The sequence below is a fragment of the Calidris pugnax genome, unplaced genomic scaffold (assembly GCF_001431845.1).
Source record: "Calidris pugnax isolate Ruff unplaced genomic scaffold, ASM143184v1 scaffold326, whole genome shotgun sequence".
NCBI lineage: Eukaryota > Metazoa > Chordata > Aves > Charadriiformes > Scolopacidae > Calidris > Calidris pugnax.
In genome coordinates, this window is record NW_015091265.1 from 1,761,092 (window position 1) to 1,778,434 (window position 17,343).

The following is a 17,343-nucleotide window of genomic DNA, read 5'->3' on the forward strand; positions in this document are numbered from 1 at the left end:
CAAATTCTAGTGACATACCATTTGTTCTGAAAACATCCTTGATAAGCATTAGGCTGCTTCCTTCTGTATAACTGCTTGCTCTGCAAACTTTTGCCCTTGATACATGGAGAGTAAATATTTCATCAGCTTGCAACCCGGGAGGTAGACAGTCTATGACTATCAACACTTTTACAAGAGAAAAAAAAGACTAAACAGAACGAACACAATTTGGTAGACAGTGGGCTGCTCTCTAGCAATTTTAATTGCAATGAACATTACATCAGAATTAATTAAATGCTGCTAGCTAGATGACTCAGGTTTTGTCAAATACATCTGGTTTCATGTAGGGAAATGCGGGAGTGTAATGCTGAACCATGTACCCTCCTTTGGGGTGCCTGTCTGCCACATATTTCAGAAGTTACTGAAAGCTCTCTCTCCCTCTCAGAAGGTGCTCAGGATCTCACAGGAACCAGCTGTAACTCTTAATTTCTTTTGCTAAAAGATTTATGCAAGTGGTGAGTAATGAGTACTCGCTGCCCAGCGTCTTGGTCTTTCACATCTCAAGCAGCTGCCTGAAGCAACGGCTGTGGAGTGAGTCACACTCTCCTGTTGGAGCCTTGGAGCTAGTCCCTTTTTTTGGGGCAGAAAAAGGGAGAGAAAGAAAAAAATTCTTCTTTAGTATAGCAGGAGGCTGGAGTTTAAATCCTTGTTTCAAATCATCTTTTGTTTAGAAGTTTCTTGCAAGACTTCTCATTATCTCTATTTCAAAGTTTCAGTGCATCACATAAACTCCGCTATCCCCAAGCTCTGACTGCTTTTAGCTCAGTGTGAAGCTTTTGAGTGGCAATTCTCAGCATACCAGACAACAAAACAGTCCTCCCTAACATCTTGACTCTTTCTGTGTAACTCCAGTGCACTCCAAGCTCATTTGGAGTCACTGTGCTCATTTGCTGTCTCAGTCTACATTGTGATGTTTCCCTCCTTACCGTGGTACCCAGTCACACCAGCAAAAACTTTCTGTTGCTGACAAAGAAGGAAATACATGCATTTACAAGATACTTGTCAGATAAAGGGTAAAACACAGAGCACCCCTGTGAACGTGGCAGGATCAAGTCAGCGACCCAGGTAGCACCGGTGCCCAAGGTCTGCAGCACAGATGTTCAAGTGGTGATCTCAGTTTTTTTACAGCATCCCTGTAAAGTTTCCTCTGCCTCCTGTGTGAAGGATGGTGAAGTTCCCATTGACTCAGCTTCGAGGGTTATGGCCACGAGGTGCACGTTTCATCTGAAGTGAAATGTCAATGATGGAGGACCTGCGTCCGCCACTTTTACTCATGCTGAGTAATGCTCCCTGAGGAAGGTCACCACAACAAATGCCTCCCAGCCACAAAAAGGATGAGTCCAGTGCTTGAATTTACACATACTCTGAAGCAATAGACTTGCGGCAAAGCAGGCAATCTGGTTTAGTCATTACAAAGACAAATTGTATATTTAAGAAAGGGGATGTCTCTTTCTGCAGATATAGAGCCTTTGCTCTATATCCTGTGATTAAAAGTCTCTCTGGTGGAAAATATCAAAATATTAATTTTCAATTGCGGCCAAAAGAAAATTCAGTTGGTGTTTTGAACATTGTACTTACTTTTAAAAGGAATCATGTTTATTAAAATACATGAGAAACAGTAACCCAAGCAGTGAATTCAACTTAGAAATGTTATGCACTAGTTTCAATAAAGCAGCCAACCTGGACAACATTTAACAGTACAGTTAAGTTCAGGATTTTAACTTAGCACTGTTCTGGTTACAAAATTACATTGTACAGTAAAGTGCCTTGACTTTATGAAAATAAAAGTGGCCCAGACTAATGATACATGATTTAAAATCTAAAAATCTTGTTAAAAGAACCCAAAGCCTTCTTCCCTTTGATCACAAGTGTTCTTCACTCTACAGAAACCACATGGCTCTGAGTTTCTGAAACATTATCCGCGTGTTTCCTCTTATCCCTCCAAGACTTTTGCCAGACTTTTTAGTTCTTCTTTTCTTCTGAGAGTTACCTAACCATGTATCTGATGGGGCTTGAAAAAGTTTCAGGTTTGACACATGATTAAGTACTTGAAACTCTTTGGACGCCATCATCAGAGGAAAAATTTTCAAATAGGACTTCTATTTACAATGAAAAATAATTTAAAAAAAAGGTAGAACAACTGTTGCTGAACACTTATGTTTATTTGCAAGAGAATAAAATACTGTATCAGCAAAAAAAAAGTCATTTTAAATAGGTACCTATTTAAGTTAGTTCTTGCATAGAGCTATAGGGTATTTATCTAATTCCATCCCTCAGCCCGCCAGTCTCACCAGGTCTAATTCACTGAAGTCTGTGGGAATCTTGCCACAGACTTCAACTGGCTTTGGACAGGGCATTTTATACAACAGTATCTGTAGATGAAATTGACTCCAGAAATGCACTAATCAAACTGTATACGGGTTTTGCCCTACATGCCTGCAACAAAGCTGAACTTGATGAACTTCAGACATAGAGGTGCTTGAATCTTTGACACATAAATCTGCATTTTGTCTGAGAAACACTGATTTATTAAAGCTGAACCCTTTCATAGACCTGTATTGATTTTGGCATGTCTTACAGCGAAACATTTTTTTGCTTGACGCAGAACATGTGTTGACTGTTTCGCTCTGGATTTTAACATTTTGTTTCAGACTTGCTCTTTCATTTTGACTTTGTTTCATGCACCTTTGTTGTTTCTCTCTGGTTATGCCACTTTGGTTTGGCACTATGATTTCGTTTTAGCTGGAGATTGGAAAATTCCAGTTCTGAGACAACGTTCCTATGTATGTTCATCATGAGCGGAGTCCACGCTGTTTGATTGTTTCAATACAGCCCCATCGAGAGTGTGTCCAAGTCAACTGCTGCTTGTGACTGAGGGCCTCTTTCTTTGGTGCTTCATCTGCCTTAAGCTCAAAATCAGACCACATTTTTACAGAAAAAATAGAGGAAGCATCCACCTTCCTTTTAAGCATCCACATACCTTTGTAAGATGAAAGGGGAGAACCTGTCTTTGCAAACCTATCGCCTATCTACCCCAAAACCTATCCTCTACCCACCCCAAAACCTCTCCGACACAAATCCTCTCTTTCTTGTCATTTCAAGTAAGAGTATTTTGCTAGGACAGGGGTGTTTGGTAATGCAAAAGCAATGTTCTTCTATGGAGGACCTCTCAGCAGAGAAAGACAAAAAATACCCTTCTTTGGGAGGGGCCAAATGTAGGGACTGCCAGATACAATATGAGCCACCGTGATTGCAGGCTAAGGCTCAGAAGACATCAGCTCTGCTCCACTTGTCCAGCAGCAGAAAGGATAAGATTTTTAGGCATTGCTCAAAAGCTGGCGGAAGAAATGTTGCCTTCCCTTTTGCTGCATGTGACTTAGTTCGGAAAACTTTGAATAACTAGGCAGTTCTGTCCTTCTCCACAGCAACCGTTGGTAGCTGCATGTCCGAGCTATTTCCTGGATGAGGGAATTATTTCCAGCCTGATGTCAGGGACTGTATTACGGGAGATCTGTGGATTTTTGATGAGTTTGGGAATGACCACGGAATACTCAAGATGTTGGGCATGGTGACACCCAGGAAACAAAACTGTTGATCTGAAGAAAGTGAAACGGAGTAGAGTGCTGAACATAATAATCCCCCTGGTCCTCCAGCATTTCACAGTCCAGTCTCAGAATGGGTGAAATGCCTTGAGGCAGGCAAGCATCTCAAGGTCATGGCACTGACCACAGCAGTGTGCACAAGGATGCTGGCTCTGCTCATTCTTCCTTTCCCCTCTGTGAAGGTGAAGCTACGTGAAGGGCTTAGGCTGCCTTAGCGAGGCAGCTACTACCTAATAATACTTCTCTAGCTTTTATTATTTTGCAGATCTCTGTGCTTCTCTCAGATATGCAGTTTAGCAAGACCTGCATAGCTGCAGAGATCTCCGGTAATAACTTGGACCAGGTGTGGGAGGGACAAATCCCTGCAGCTCTCTGCTGGGCTTATAGCAACAGGCAAACATCACAGCAGCTGTGCAACATGAACAGCTCGCAGGGTGTTTCTTACCCCACTCTGCTTCAGTTGCATGTTGAAGGAATTTTGAGAAGTTATTCACACCATGCTGAAAACAGCAAGAAGATTTCAATCCACTTCAGGCAATCCTGTGGCATAGACCTCACTAATACCTCACCTTGAGAAGGAGGAGGTGGTGGGGGTGCAGCTTAACCTTTTAAATGCTGTATAAAGCATGAAGAGAGAGAACTTGATTTATCAATCTAGCTGGTGCACGTGGAGCAACTGTTTGGAGCCTCAGGAGGTGGAGCTACAGGAGAAGACACTTCTTTTGCCAGAGGAAGTGAAATTACCTTTACCTGACTCATTAAAAACTGAGTACTGTAAGAATACTGCTAGGCAAACATGGTGGGCAGAGGAAAAGAGGAAAGAAGAGAGGACACAGTTGAAGGCATTTCCCTTTCATTCCCTCAAATCACTGAACGGGTCAGGTAATGGGGACAGGGTTAGGAGCAACAGGGTGAAAAAGTAAAATGATGCATCTCTGTAGGTGTTCAAGCACAGGAAAGATAAATATGTTTTGCCCTTTATTACCTTGGCTCACTGCTGTGGGAACTGGGTCCACTCATGGGACATAGGGGCAATTTGTCTCTTTCCACACTAGCTGAGGAGAGCAAAGCATCAAAATTTTTGCTGTTGGGTCCTGGGTTGAGTGATAGACTTGGCTCTCTTTGTTCTTTGGTTTGTTTTTGTAGTCAGGAAGCAAAGCCTGTTGCTTTTATTTGGTGCTGGGATACTGATTTCATTAGGAAGAGCTGACTAAAAAGGCTCACTGATTTTCTGTCCTCTTTGGCAGTTTTGTTATAAATAACGTGGAAAGAGAAATGCTCTTTTGTGAATAGATTGACAGGTTATAATTTGTTCACAGAACTACACTTGCATGTGGGGAAACCAGGAGATAACATTATGTTTCCCCCTTTAACCGTCTGACTTCAGAAGTTATGAAATAACAAGTGGTTTTACTTAAGAGTATCTGTGTTCGCCGCTGCCTCTACTGCTTTGTTAGCTGGAAGAGAAGTACCTTGGGCATTGGTGTGAAGAGGATGCCAGGTTTCTGGCTCAGTCTATAACTCAGAGCACCCATTTTTATGTTTTTTGATCTGTTCTTACTCTTAAGACTTGTCCAATTTGGGAGGTTCTGTCAGTAGTTTAAACTCCAGCTGGCATAACACTTGGAGTCAGGGGAATAATCAAGACCATTCAGGGCTGGTAGCAGGGAAGGGACAGACACACAGAACAAACTTAACAAAGCAGCAAACAGAAATTAACATACAAAAATACATAAAAATTAAGCATAGGACCCTCTCTGCATAGGCATCATGCTCTAAATGGGCTGGAAGGTGTTAAACCATTAATTTTGACTGTCTCGATATTACTAATATTTTGGAATAATTTATTTTGGCTGTTATTCACAGAAAGAATTCACTTTTTCCAGGTTTTGTTCTGACTTAAAACATTTTTTTTGTTGTTTTGGCTGTTGGCAATGACTCAGAACAATTTTTTTTTCTGTCTGTAGGGTCTATGTTCTTCCAAGTTGTTAAGTAGTACCTAAACGTAAATACATAAACAATATTTCTGAGTGCAGAGAAACTGCTCAAGTGGTTCAAGCTGAACACAGGGTTGAAAATTTTGTGGGATTGGTTATGCTGAAAAAAAGATATTTAATATATATATGATCTTTAAAATAAGTATTTTCTCCTCCAGGAAGTACACTCGGATCTTGAAATTATTATTAAACAGCACAGAACATATAAAAATCCTTATTTGGTAATCACAAAGTTAAAACACTGCTAAAGTTGTATAGTGTGATTTCCTTGAAAAAATATTAAGTTTTAATATTACTCCATTATATTGAATCCTTATTTAAACAATAGTAGGAGAGAAGAGGAAGAACATGCTGTACAGTGAAGGCATACAATAAATAAACAGAGAGTGAAAAAATATAGTCTCTCTGCAAAGTCATATACTCCATCCTAAATCAACTTCATATATGTTATTCAATATAAAAGGAATCGATTAAAAAATGTCAAGATAGTCTTTGAGCAGCTGTTGGTGAGATAATTTGCTTTCTTGCTGCTAATATGTTCATGAATTTTATTAGGAAAATCTGCCTCATATCTTGAATCAGAAGAAGGACAAAGGAGATAGCATATTGCATGCATGATGCAAGGAATACAGTAATGCAAAACATCTGGGTGGAGTGGACGACAGTTCAAACTGATGTTCAGTCTATTAAAAAAGCAACCTTCTCTTTGTTTTTTTCTTTTCCTGCAGAAAAAACTCCAACATATTGATAGGTTTCTCCTTGAAGTAGCATCTTTTTTTGATCCACTCAAATAAGTTTGCAAACCTGAATGATCTGTACGAAAAATATTATGTATCATATTTATGACAAAGCAGTTTTAGAGGGCCTGTAGTTGATTTTAACCAGAACTGCTCTTTGCACACTGGTAGTTATAAACTTAAAAAAATCTGTGTTTTTCTTAGACAAGCATATGAATTTAATATTTATTGATTCATTTAAGTATAAGTGAATCAAATACGCTTAGTGTTTTTTCAGGTTTACTTCATAAAAGTGTACCTATTTTAACAAGTACTTAGCAGATAGTGAGTCACAAAAAACAAATAGCTGCATCTCAAGCATAAATATGTGAACTTTTGGGACTTCCAAACATTTCTTGGAAATTGGGAAGCTACATAAATGCTTGTAAGTGCACACAATTTCCCAGCAGTGATGACATAAAATTACCCTTTTTTTCCACAGATTTTAAAATCTATCCCCATGCCTTCATTTTTTTGCCTAACTTTGTTAGATGGTATTCAGTTTTCATATTCTTTCACGGTGATCTTGATAGTCACTTAAAATACGGTAATTGGGGTCTGAAAGAGTACTTGGTGTTAGCAACAAAAAAAATTCAATTGGCAGTAAGAAAACTTATCCTTAATAAGAATAAGGAGAATAGTAGTAGGAGAATATGAGACTATGTTGTATCCTTTCCATTTTGCCATAAAAAATGAACAGTTAAGGCAAATTGGTCGATGTTTTAGTAGAAATTAAACCCTTGCCAACTACCACACATCAGGACAATGCTAACTTACTTGAGTTGCTCCTCACTCCCTAGTTTGAAGTAAAATCCTGTGGTTTAAACCTTACTCATGCAAGTAGAGAGGGAAAAAAATATAAGAATGTGTTGATTCTTGATTGTGTGAACTCCGTCTCACACTTGAATCACATAGGCATTGAAAAGAGTAAGAAAGACACACTTTAGGTTGTAGAACCCCAAAACACAAAAATCACTTGTGTTGAGGCTGTGCTTTGATTACTGAGATTTCAAGAACTTTATTCCTTCTTGCTCAACTGAAAGTTTTAATCTACAAAAAAAAAAAAAAAAAGAGTATGTAAGTAGCTAAGTCTTCTTTGTAAAACCACAAAAAGATTTAACATATGGTAGGGAAAAGAATCCATTCCCTTTTCTGCTGGCAAAGAACACCACGACTTCTAAACATTGCAACGCCATATTTTCTTACCCTCACAATTTCCTTTTCCCTTTCACTTCTCAGTCAAGAAAGCTGAAATATCAGCTCTTTTTTCCTCATTTCTCTTCTCTGTAAATCTACCCATTCTTCTAGAAATCCTAAGCAGCCATCATCTAGCAAGCCTGTCTTCAGGCTTGTCTTGAAGGCAAGCCCTCAGGTTAAATCAAATAGGTCTCTTGCAAATGTGAGATTTTCAGAGCTTGGTGTGTGAAACTAAACAAATATTTGTGTGACCCTCACATACACATGTAGAATTCATATCTACAAATATCAAAGGGGTACCTAATTAGACATGGGTATGTGAAAAGAACTGATTTAATGCATACATACTGTGTATGCTTGAGTATAAACTGTCATTGCACAAACACGTGACTGACTTAAGTATTTCGCTTTTCTTCCTCTTCTTTGCTCATGCTGTTAGATGCAAGTCCTGAGTCAGTCAGAGGCTGCACCATTATCTATAACGTCTTCATTCCCATACATCAGGAAATAAAAATCCTATCTAAGAACTCACTTTTTCCCCTGATAAATAGTAATCATGCCTTACATTGAGTAAAATTTCCTGATCTCTTTTATTAACTCACAGCTGTAATAACGAGCCTTTGGCTTCAATATTTTCTTCTAAAATACTGTAATTGCTTTGATTTCTGCATGTTAGAGGAACACACTTCTTTGCTCAATTAGAAGTTGAGCAGTCTTTTCTTTTGCAAGAAGCTGTAGGTGTCGTTGTGTCTGGTAAGCAGTTAGTCATATACACAGCCTGTTCAATGCATTCTTCACATGCTCAGTGTGGTTTAAAGGACCATGTTGTGCTCTTAACTCGCATCCAGATAAGGATTTTGACTCTCAGTCGTTTAGCAATTAACAGCACCGATTTAAGACATTCACATCTTTCGCCTGTCTGCTCCCATTTCCCTTTTGAAGATTACCAACCTGGAAGAACTGGGGAAGGTGTTTCCACCCAGGGCTTTTCACAAGTAAATAATGTTTTTGTAGCATAAACTCACCTTTTTCAGGAGTTTAAAATCTGATGTAAGACTTTACAGTGTCATGGTTGTTGGCACACCTTTCTTCCTCACATTGTATCGAAATCTGTGGCAGAAGGAGTGGACAAGGGATAAGGCAGCAAGGTTCTTTAAAACTTCAGAATTTGGTTCACTGGAAAGACCTTTCTTTGTGTTTCTTGTGAATCTAGGGTAGGTACCCCCTTATTCTTCCCGTCATACAGAGGGTTCAACACTCTGCCTTTTCATGTTCTACACTCCCATAGAAGCACTTTTGTGTGAGAAGGTGTTTCATATGTACATCTTTGAAGTGTTTTCCAAAGATCAACATCATTATAGTATTAAGTTTATGATCTTATGGTTTACTGTTCTCACCTTTCCCCATAATAAATTTCTCTCCATATAATTTAAATGCAGGGCAGCATCTCTTGCGGCATCGTAAAACAGCACTTTCTGGTGGCATGTTTGTTCCTGTTGCTTAAGCACGCTCTTACTCCTGTGTGGGTTCCTTTTCGCAATTTGTAATTATGTGCTGAAAATAAACCAAAGTGGTATTTCGCTCCCTTTATACATGAGTTGCATGCTACAGTAAGCTTTGAAGAAAACCCACAGGTTTGCAGTACCACTTATTCATGACATCATGAAATAAACTTTTATATTCCCTCATCAGCACTTAGCTGTCTGATGGGTACTCGTATAATATGAGGACTTCTAGGGGTAATTCTATAAACAATGGCTATGAAGAATACTTCTCATTTCATCTGACATTGTCAGATGTTCTGCAGCTTTATAATGTGTTATTTTATGTCATTCAAAGCTCTGTTGTACACTAAACAACTATCATCTAAAGCCTTTGGCCTTATATTTATTTCTCAGTGTAGCATTTAGTTTTTGCTGGGAACGTTCAAACTGAATTAAAGTACTATTTGTTTATGTTCTCGCTGAATGATTCCTTAACCCTTCCTTTTTCTTTTTTAAGGTAAAAAAGTCATAACAGAGCCTACAACAGTTAAGCTGACCACATCTCTGAAAACTGACAGTGTGAAATCATCACCTACTAAAGTTACTCTTGAACCTCCTGTTTTTGAGACTTCAGTTACGGAAGTGGCTGTCACCCAAGCAGAAGTCCCTGCTTTGGAGGAAACAACCCTAGAGACTGAAGAAGACACAGAAATGACTACTGATGTGGCTGAGGAAAAAAGGGAAATGGAGGTGCTTATGGAAAACATTAAGTTAACCACCCTTCTACCTCAGACTGTCACAGATGGCGAAATAAGCACTTACGATACACTGGGAAGGACTGAATATGATGTTTCACCAAGGTTAACAGAGAGCACATCTGCAGCTTTGGAACTGGAGCACACTTACTCTGAAGCAGAATTGCCCGAGGAACAAGGTAGGTCTGAAAGCATTGAGGACGCTTTCTTGACCTCTATAATTTTTCAGGATAGCACAGCTGTAGCTAAGAGTTCCACTGGTTCGTGGGAAGATACTGAAACAGGAGATGATACACAAAAACATGATGCTGATAATCAGACTGAACAAATAGAAGTGGGTCCTATGATGACAGCTACAGATAGCTTGCTACCAGCTTCTCGGAGAGAGTTTCCCAGGACAGGGACTTCAGTTTCACTAACAAAAGAGAATATGTATCTTGGTGCCCACTCCACAAAAGAACCCACAAAAAAGTCAATGGAGGCAAAATCTGACAAGAAACTTACAACTGTTGTAATCCCTAAATCTATGTTCACTGATCAGTATGATCTTACTACAGAGGGGGAGGGCAGAGAGAGTATGTACACCGTTGTGCCTGATAGAGTTTCTGGCATGGCTACTGGTAGTGTCCCAGAGTCAGAGGTGCCTGCTGCATCAGAGACACTCGTAGATGAGCATGCAGTAACCACTGGACAATTTTCCACAGCAGATGAGTCAACTCCGTTCGTTAAATTTAGTTCTGCGACAGTGTTTGATAATGAGGCATCAGCTGAAGGAAGCAGAGAGGACCTGAGAGATGTGCAGCCTACAGTGTCATCTGGAATGCCTGTATCCTTTTCTGTATCAACTGTTAATCAAACAGGATCTGAGGCCATTGCTCTCTCAGGAACTACTGTTTCCCCAAAATACTTTGGAGAAGACACCGCATCTGTTATCCATTCGTCTCAGCAAACAGCAGAATCATTCGTTTTAGAGGAGCAGGAGAAAACGAAGGAGCCAGAAACAAGAACAATGGATGTTAAGACTGCAACTGTCATTCCTGCGTGTCTTACAGCAGGATCTGAGGGATGTTCTGCAAGTGAGAAGTTCACACAGGCTCCTCCAGCTTCTGGCATGTGGCTGCCAACAGATAAAGATCAGGGGTATATGACAGAAGAGTCATCTCATACTGAGAGAATACATGAGTTAGATACAGAAGATGGTATCTCTGGAATGGAGCCTACATCATCTCCAGGGCAAATTACAGAAAATACAGAGCATCCAGGAGCTCCAGTTTCAGCAGTTACAGATGAAACTGAGACAAGCATGGAGCCAGCAGAAACAACAAGTGATGAAGAAGCTGTATCAACTGATTTTGATCAGAGGAAGGATACTACAGGTGTCTCTCACACAAGCAGCTCTTTGGATTTGGAAATGATCACAGTATCCAAAATATCAGTGGATGAGAGTAGTGCCACAATAAAGCCTTTTAGCTCCTCAGGTGTTACTGTATTGCCAACTGCCATGCCCACAGTCACAGGGGTAACTGAAGATGAAGGAGATGAAACATCAGGGTATGTTTTGAAAACGTCCATTCCTACACCAGAAGGTGAACAAAGAGAGGCTACTGAGACATTGGTAGCAACGCCTGCTGAAGAATTCTTTACTGAAATAGAGGTCTCAAAACACACAGTGACAGAGGAAGGCCAGACAAGCATCGTGACATCAACTGAGGAGGAGTCATTGGCAACAGTTCCAGACAGAAAAGGAACACCAGCAGCTGACCTTGAAGGGACAAAGGAATCTATGATATTTACAGACGTAACAAAGGTAGATACTACAGTTCTGCAGAAAGAATATGATGCTTCCCTAGTTCCAGTTACTGGAGGGAATGAGGTCACCAGAGATATGCCAGTTACTGATCAGACTCCTTTTGATGGTATCTTTCATACAGAAGCAACAGAAACAACGGCAAAAGGTAGCGAGGTGTTCCCAGAGGAACTTTCCACGAAAGATCAAGATAAAGAGCCACATAGTGCTACAGAGTCTACCTTCTCTGTGACATCTTTCCAAATACATGAACAGAAGACGGCACCAGGATTTGAATCATCTCAAACAACTCTTCAGGAAAAACAAGATGAGACAGGATCAGGTTATGATGAGACATATCCAACAACAGAAGTATCAGTGCCTGCAGTGAAGCTCACAGATCCCGGAAGAGTTCTGGAAACTGATGAAACTAGCACCAAGACCTTGCATCTCACAGTGACTCCGAAAGCTGAAACTGCTACTGATCAAGAAGAGAAGGTCACTGAAGTGGTGCCTGTGACTGTGGGTACCCAAGCAAAAACATACGAAAGCAGAGGAACCCCCACCAGGAAAGAAGATGGTGATGTAGAGAGCTGGGAATCTGCATTGCCCCTCCATACAACACCAGCAGGTCATTCTACTGTGGAAGGCATTACTCATCTGACTTTGGGAGCTTCTCCAAACCAGACTCTGGAAGGTTCAGGAATATCAGAAGAACCTGAAGAAAGCAAAACGTCTATATTTTCAGCTAATGCAACAGATAAGGCAACAACTCTCAGTGATGTAACATCATCTCCCGTTAGTGCTGTAGACAAAATTCAGCCTACATCAGCATCCAAGCCTTTTGTAACTCAAAAGTCACCACGTATCATTCCTGAGGAAGAAGAGGAGGTAACAAGCAATGACATCATCGTAATTGATGAATCTGTTTCTCCCAGTAAAGCCACTGCTGATGATGATTTGACAGGAAAGATGTTAGAACCAGAAATCGATAAGGAATATTTCACAGCATCAACTGCTACTGCAGTTGCACGACCTACTGCACCACCCAAAGTGAAGGAGGCCACAGAGGCTTTACAACCTCAAGAGGTGTCTCCTTCTACTTCACATCCTGATAGTGGAAATGACATAAGATTGTATGTTATTCAAATCACAGGCAATGACACAGGTAAGATTTTGCATTTTAGACCTGCAGTCCATCAGAATGGACCACTTATCATAACAAACTGGTGTGCTTTAGAAAATACTGGAGGTGTTTCTTGGATCACTGAAGGATGCAAAGTACAAGTTTTATCTAGACAGCAACTTTCTAAATATTGGTAGGTCTATTTTTCTATCCATTAAGAAACCTCAGAATTCTGTGTAAGAATGAATATGAAACTGTTGTGTTCCCTCTTAAAAGTCATGATGGCAGTAGTCCAGTTTTCTTATGCAATGCTGTCGAGTCACTGGTTTAACTTCAGCTATCTGTGAAACAAGCATTTTAATTCCACAGCTTCCATTTCATGCATTACTAGTCCTAAATGAAGCACTAGATTATTTTAACATTCCATTAGTCTGTAGCAATTAACAATGCCATGTACAGTATAGTCAGCTAAAAAAGGTTAAGGCACTGTACTGAATCCACAAGTGGACTTCTGTGATTTGGGGGAAGGGTTTTTGCATGTTTTCATAGCATATCATAATATTTTTTTAATCTGTTTTACGGAATCTGAGATGCAATTTTTAGTTTCATTACATTTTTTAGCTGATGGCACTGTACATGTGTATGTAGCTTCAATTCCACGGGTATCCAGAACAGAAACTCCTGAAGTAGCAGTGAACTGTTGAGTTTTATGATGAATATGTCTCCATAATGCAATAGCTGAAGACAATACAATTTTACATTAAAGGAGCCTGCCAACTGACTATTATTCAAGGTGTCTTGGTAAAACCTTCTTTTTTAAAATGAAGCGTGAAAGAACTGACAAAAAGGATAAAGCTCAAAATATCTATTAGGTTCCATGTTGCATTCTGTTTAATTATTTTGTAGCTATTTTATAATTATTTTATTTTTTGAAGGAACACATTAAAAATTCATTTTATGTCCTCTATACATTAACTGTATGCAATGCTGTTGAATGGTTATGTAAGAAACTGTTTTCTCATTTTCTCATTGGTTCTCCATATCCTTGAAGAGCTTACCCAACAGAATTAATAATTTATAGAAGCCTTTTGTTTGATTTTGCCAGACTTGTGCTTAGTAGACTTTCACTGAAAAATCAAAAGGTAGAAGCTGTTTCTTTGAGATGTGCCATATCATTATTGGACTTTTCATGCAGTGGATTTTGTGTCTTTATGCTTATTATCCTACTTGATATTTACAAGATGTAAAATTGCGCAAGTCATATCAGTGATAGCTTAACCCTCAATTTCAGAAAGTAGAAATTTCGGTTCTGTTATTTTAACATTTAAACACTACTTTTGTTTCTGTGGTATGTTGTCATGATTGTCTCTGACACTTTAGATGTTGGCCGTGTCTTGGAAATCTCAATTAAATGAGGCAAGTCCGGTAAGTCAGAAGAGAGGGGTGATTTCTGAAGACTAGAGTTAAGCCACATATTAAATACTTCTGTACCTGTGGAAATGTGATTAATTTGACTTAATAATTAACAGTTAGAGCGTGTAGTAGTGAACTAGTTTTTCTTGTTACATTATTGAGTTATTCTACAGCTTATTGCATATGGGAGAGCGGGTTGTGCTGGGCAGCTCTGTGTTCCAGGTGGACAGAAAGAAGTAGGATGGTTTGGGAAGGTGTGGGAACTGGCTGTTTTCTTCAGACCAGCATCTGATTCCAGATTTCTCTGCATATACAACAAGGAGAGTCTTATTTTATACTTTTTTTTCATTTTTTTTTCAGCATATGATTCATTAAATTAGGAATTAGTTCAAGCTGGAATATCTAGCCACTCTTCATAGCTAGTCTTGTTTTCACTTGGGTCATCAGGCCCTCAGGACAGACTTCCTTCAGGTTTTGCCTTCTGCATCTTCACAAACGTCCTGCAGCTGAACTTGCATTTTCTAGGTTTATATGTGCATATGTCTGGGGTGTTTATAAGTAGAGCTAAAGTTATACATCCTTAAAATTCTGCCTTTTGTAATGATTTAGTCTTTCAGCATAGAAAAAAAGATCTTTTTCGTGAAATATTATGAAATTCTCTATATGACAGCATCTGTATTCTCTTTAAACATAAAGGGATTTGTCATGTGTCTAGTGCAAGGTCAAAAAGGAGTTTATTTTTCTGTTTTCAGAATCTGACAGTGGAAATTCCTCCATTTAGCTATGCACAGAGAAAAGGCACCCTATATCTGCTTACCACAAGTCAAGTTAGGGCTGCCAAAGATTTATTCTGTCTTAGGTTTTGGGTTAGTCTTTTCTTTTCTTTCTCCAGAAATGAAAGACTTCATCTGAAAAATCCTGTCAAGTCCAGTTTCACTTTTTTGTTCCTCGGTCCATAAACTTTTCTTTGTGCTGAAGAAAATGTACATTGGAGGTGCTGAATAAGAATGAATTTGGCAAATATTACTAGAAAATGCCTTTCACTAGGACATAGTTAGGCTTCTTATTGTATCACTCTCTGTATGAAAATTGATCTGCACTCATAGAGGAGCTGCATAAACTGTACCTTTGGCTTTTTGATCTCAGCTAAATGGGAACATGAAATACAGTTTTCATCATTACATGTCTGTGATAAAATGAAGGTTTTTCCTCCTTTGCTTTGGCATGTCTTCAAGGTAATATAGCTTAGCATTCTGAAGTAAAATAATCAGTGAGGGTTATAAGCAAAGGCTTTCATGATTTTCAAGTCAAGAGTCCAGAAGTGTCTCCTAAGAAATGACAACTTGCTTACCACAGCCCTTTGAATAATAGCTGTTTCAAATAGGAACAATAATGAGAGGTTTGGTCTTTAAATGGTATTGTGTATAAATGAATATAATATTTTCCTTCTTGTGTATGCACAAGTGTTGGAAATATTTGTGAGATTATTTTTTTTTTCTTTCTTCACCTCCTTGTTATTTGGCTTTTGCCAGAAGCAACAGTTTAATAGTGAAGCAGGGCTCAGCGGAACTACGCTACCATGTTTTGTTTCCTATCAGCCGTATCACTTAATTACAGTAAAAACCTTGCCATTATACTAACACAGCTGAGTATTATTCTCTGCAGCTCCATTTACCATCTGTAGCATAGGCATAATAATATTTAAGTGCTCCGTGGAGGTGCTATTAGGCTTTGTTAGTTATGAGCAACACTGTATGCTTCATGTGGAAGAGAAGGGTCATGCCAAACGCATGGAGTTTTGAGAGATGGGGGCATTTTTAGCAGGTCCCAGCCAGCACGACAAAGCCTGTCCCTTCCAGCTCAGGAGTCCCTTTGCGATCAGTGGGTGTCCCAGCTCCTGGTGAAGTGTGGTGAGACCAGCTCATCCCTGCTCTGTGTTGGTGGAGTTCACCTGTGGCCATGCACTGGTAGAGGGGAGAAGTGGGAGGGGTTTCTTGCACCTTTCTTCTCAGTCTCAAGCCCTTGCTAAACTGGCACCAACTTCGCTGAAGCACTTTGAAGTCTTCAGCTGGAATGTGCTGTCGATGTATGGAATGTGTTATGGATGTATGGAATGTGGGGGATATTATTCTTCATTATTACTGTAGACTCAGGCTGCAGTTGAAAGACATTGAATGTTGACTGGGTTAAATTCAATTAAATATACTGGCAAGGATCTTAGATTACCTTAAACACACACACACACCTTAATATAAAGTAGTACCATGTATAACTGAAAGTTGCTATTAAATATTTTCAATTTTTTAATACAATAAGCCCTGAAATTTATTGGACAAGAAAAAGTTTCTCCTGGAGGACTTCTTTTCTTAAGCTACCCGAGAGGTAAATAGTTATACACCTAGCTTTTAAAATGCATGCTCGCAATCAATTAAAACTTTCATAACGGAAGTTTCAGTTACTTTTAGATAAAAAAAAATTACCCATGGAAACAGAAGTAATTTGGAGGCCTGGTGGAAGGTCAAGTTCATTAGCTTCAATTCTGGAAAATGTGCTCTAACGCTCATAAGAACGAACGCATTGATGAATAGGTTAAGCTGCTTATTTGTGTAAGAATACAGCAGTTTTCATTAAGAAAATGCATTGTACAAACAATCCATATACTTCCATGTGAGCAAGTATGAGGCAGGTGCACAAGTTAATGAGGGATATAAGGCATGGTTTCTCCGACAGCCTATGGCACACGGGCAGATCTATGGCAGGTGTTCCAATTAATGAGGGAAATATATTTGTGCATGGGGAAACATCCCTTTTTAAGCTACAGAAAGGACCACGCACATGTTTCGTAATGGGAAAGAGCTTGGGACTTCATTCACTCAAGTGGAACAACAGGCTTGGGATCCTTGGGATCGTGACCGTGTCATGAAAGTGAGAAAGCACAACAGCCCAGCACTGCGGTGTGTTATCACATTGGCAGCTTTCCCTTGCATCGGAGCAGACAGAGGACTTGGCCTTTCACTGCAAAGATGCAAAACTTGCCACCTCGTGCCCTCATATTCATAGCTCCTATGTATTGTAGTGGTAAGGGATGATGCTGTTGCTGGAAGGTAATGGATTAGCTGCTGAAAAAAAAAAAAAAAAAAAAAAAAAAAAAAAAAAAAAAAAAAAAAA

The 17,343-nt window shown here is 39.4% G+C and overlaps 1 protein-coding gene across 2 annotated transcripts in view; it reads left to right on the forward strand.

The window, feature by feature from the left end:
- Nucleotides 1-17,343, forward strand: part of VCAN (versican) — a 117,085-nt gene that overhangs the window by 45,825 nt on the left and 53,917 nt on the right. The window contains exon 7 of one of the 2 annotated variants that reach the window (XM_014960516.1): nt 9,613-12,804. In XM_014960516.1, coding sequence (XP_014816002.1) covers nt 9,613-12,804 — 3,192 coding nt within the window. The remainder of the gene's footprint in view (nt 1-9,612; nt 12,805-17,343) is intronic. The other variant, XM_014960517.1, reaches the window with a different exon arrangement.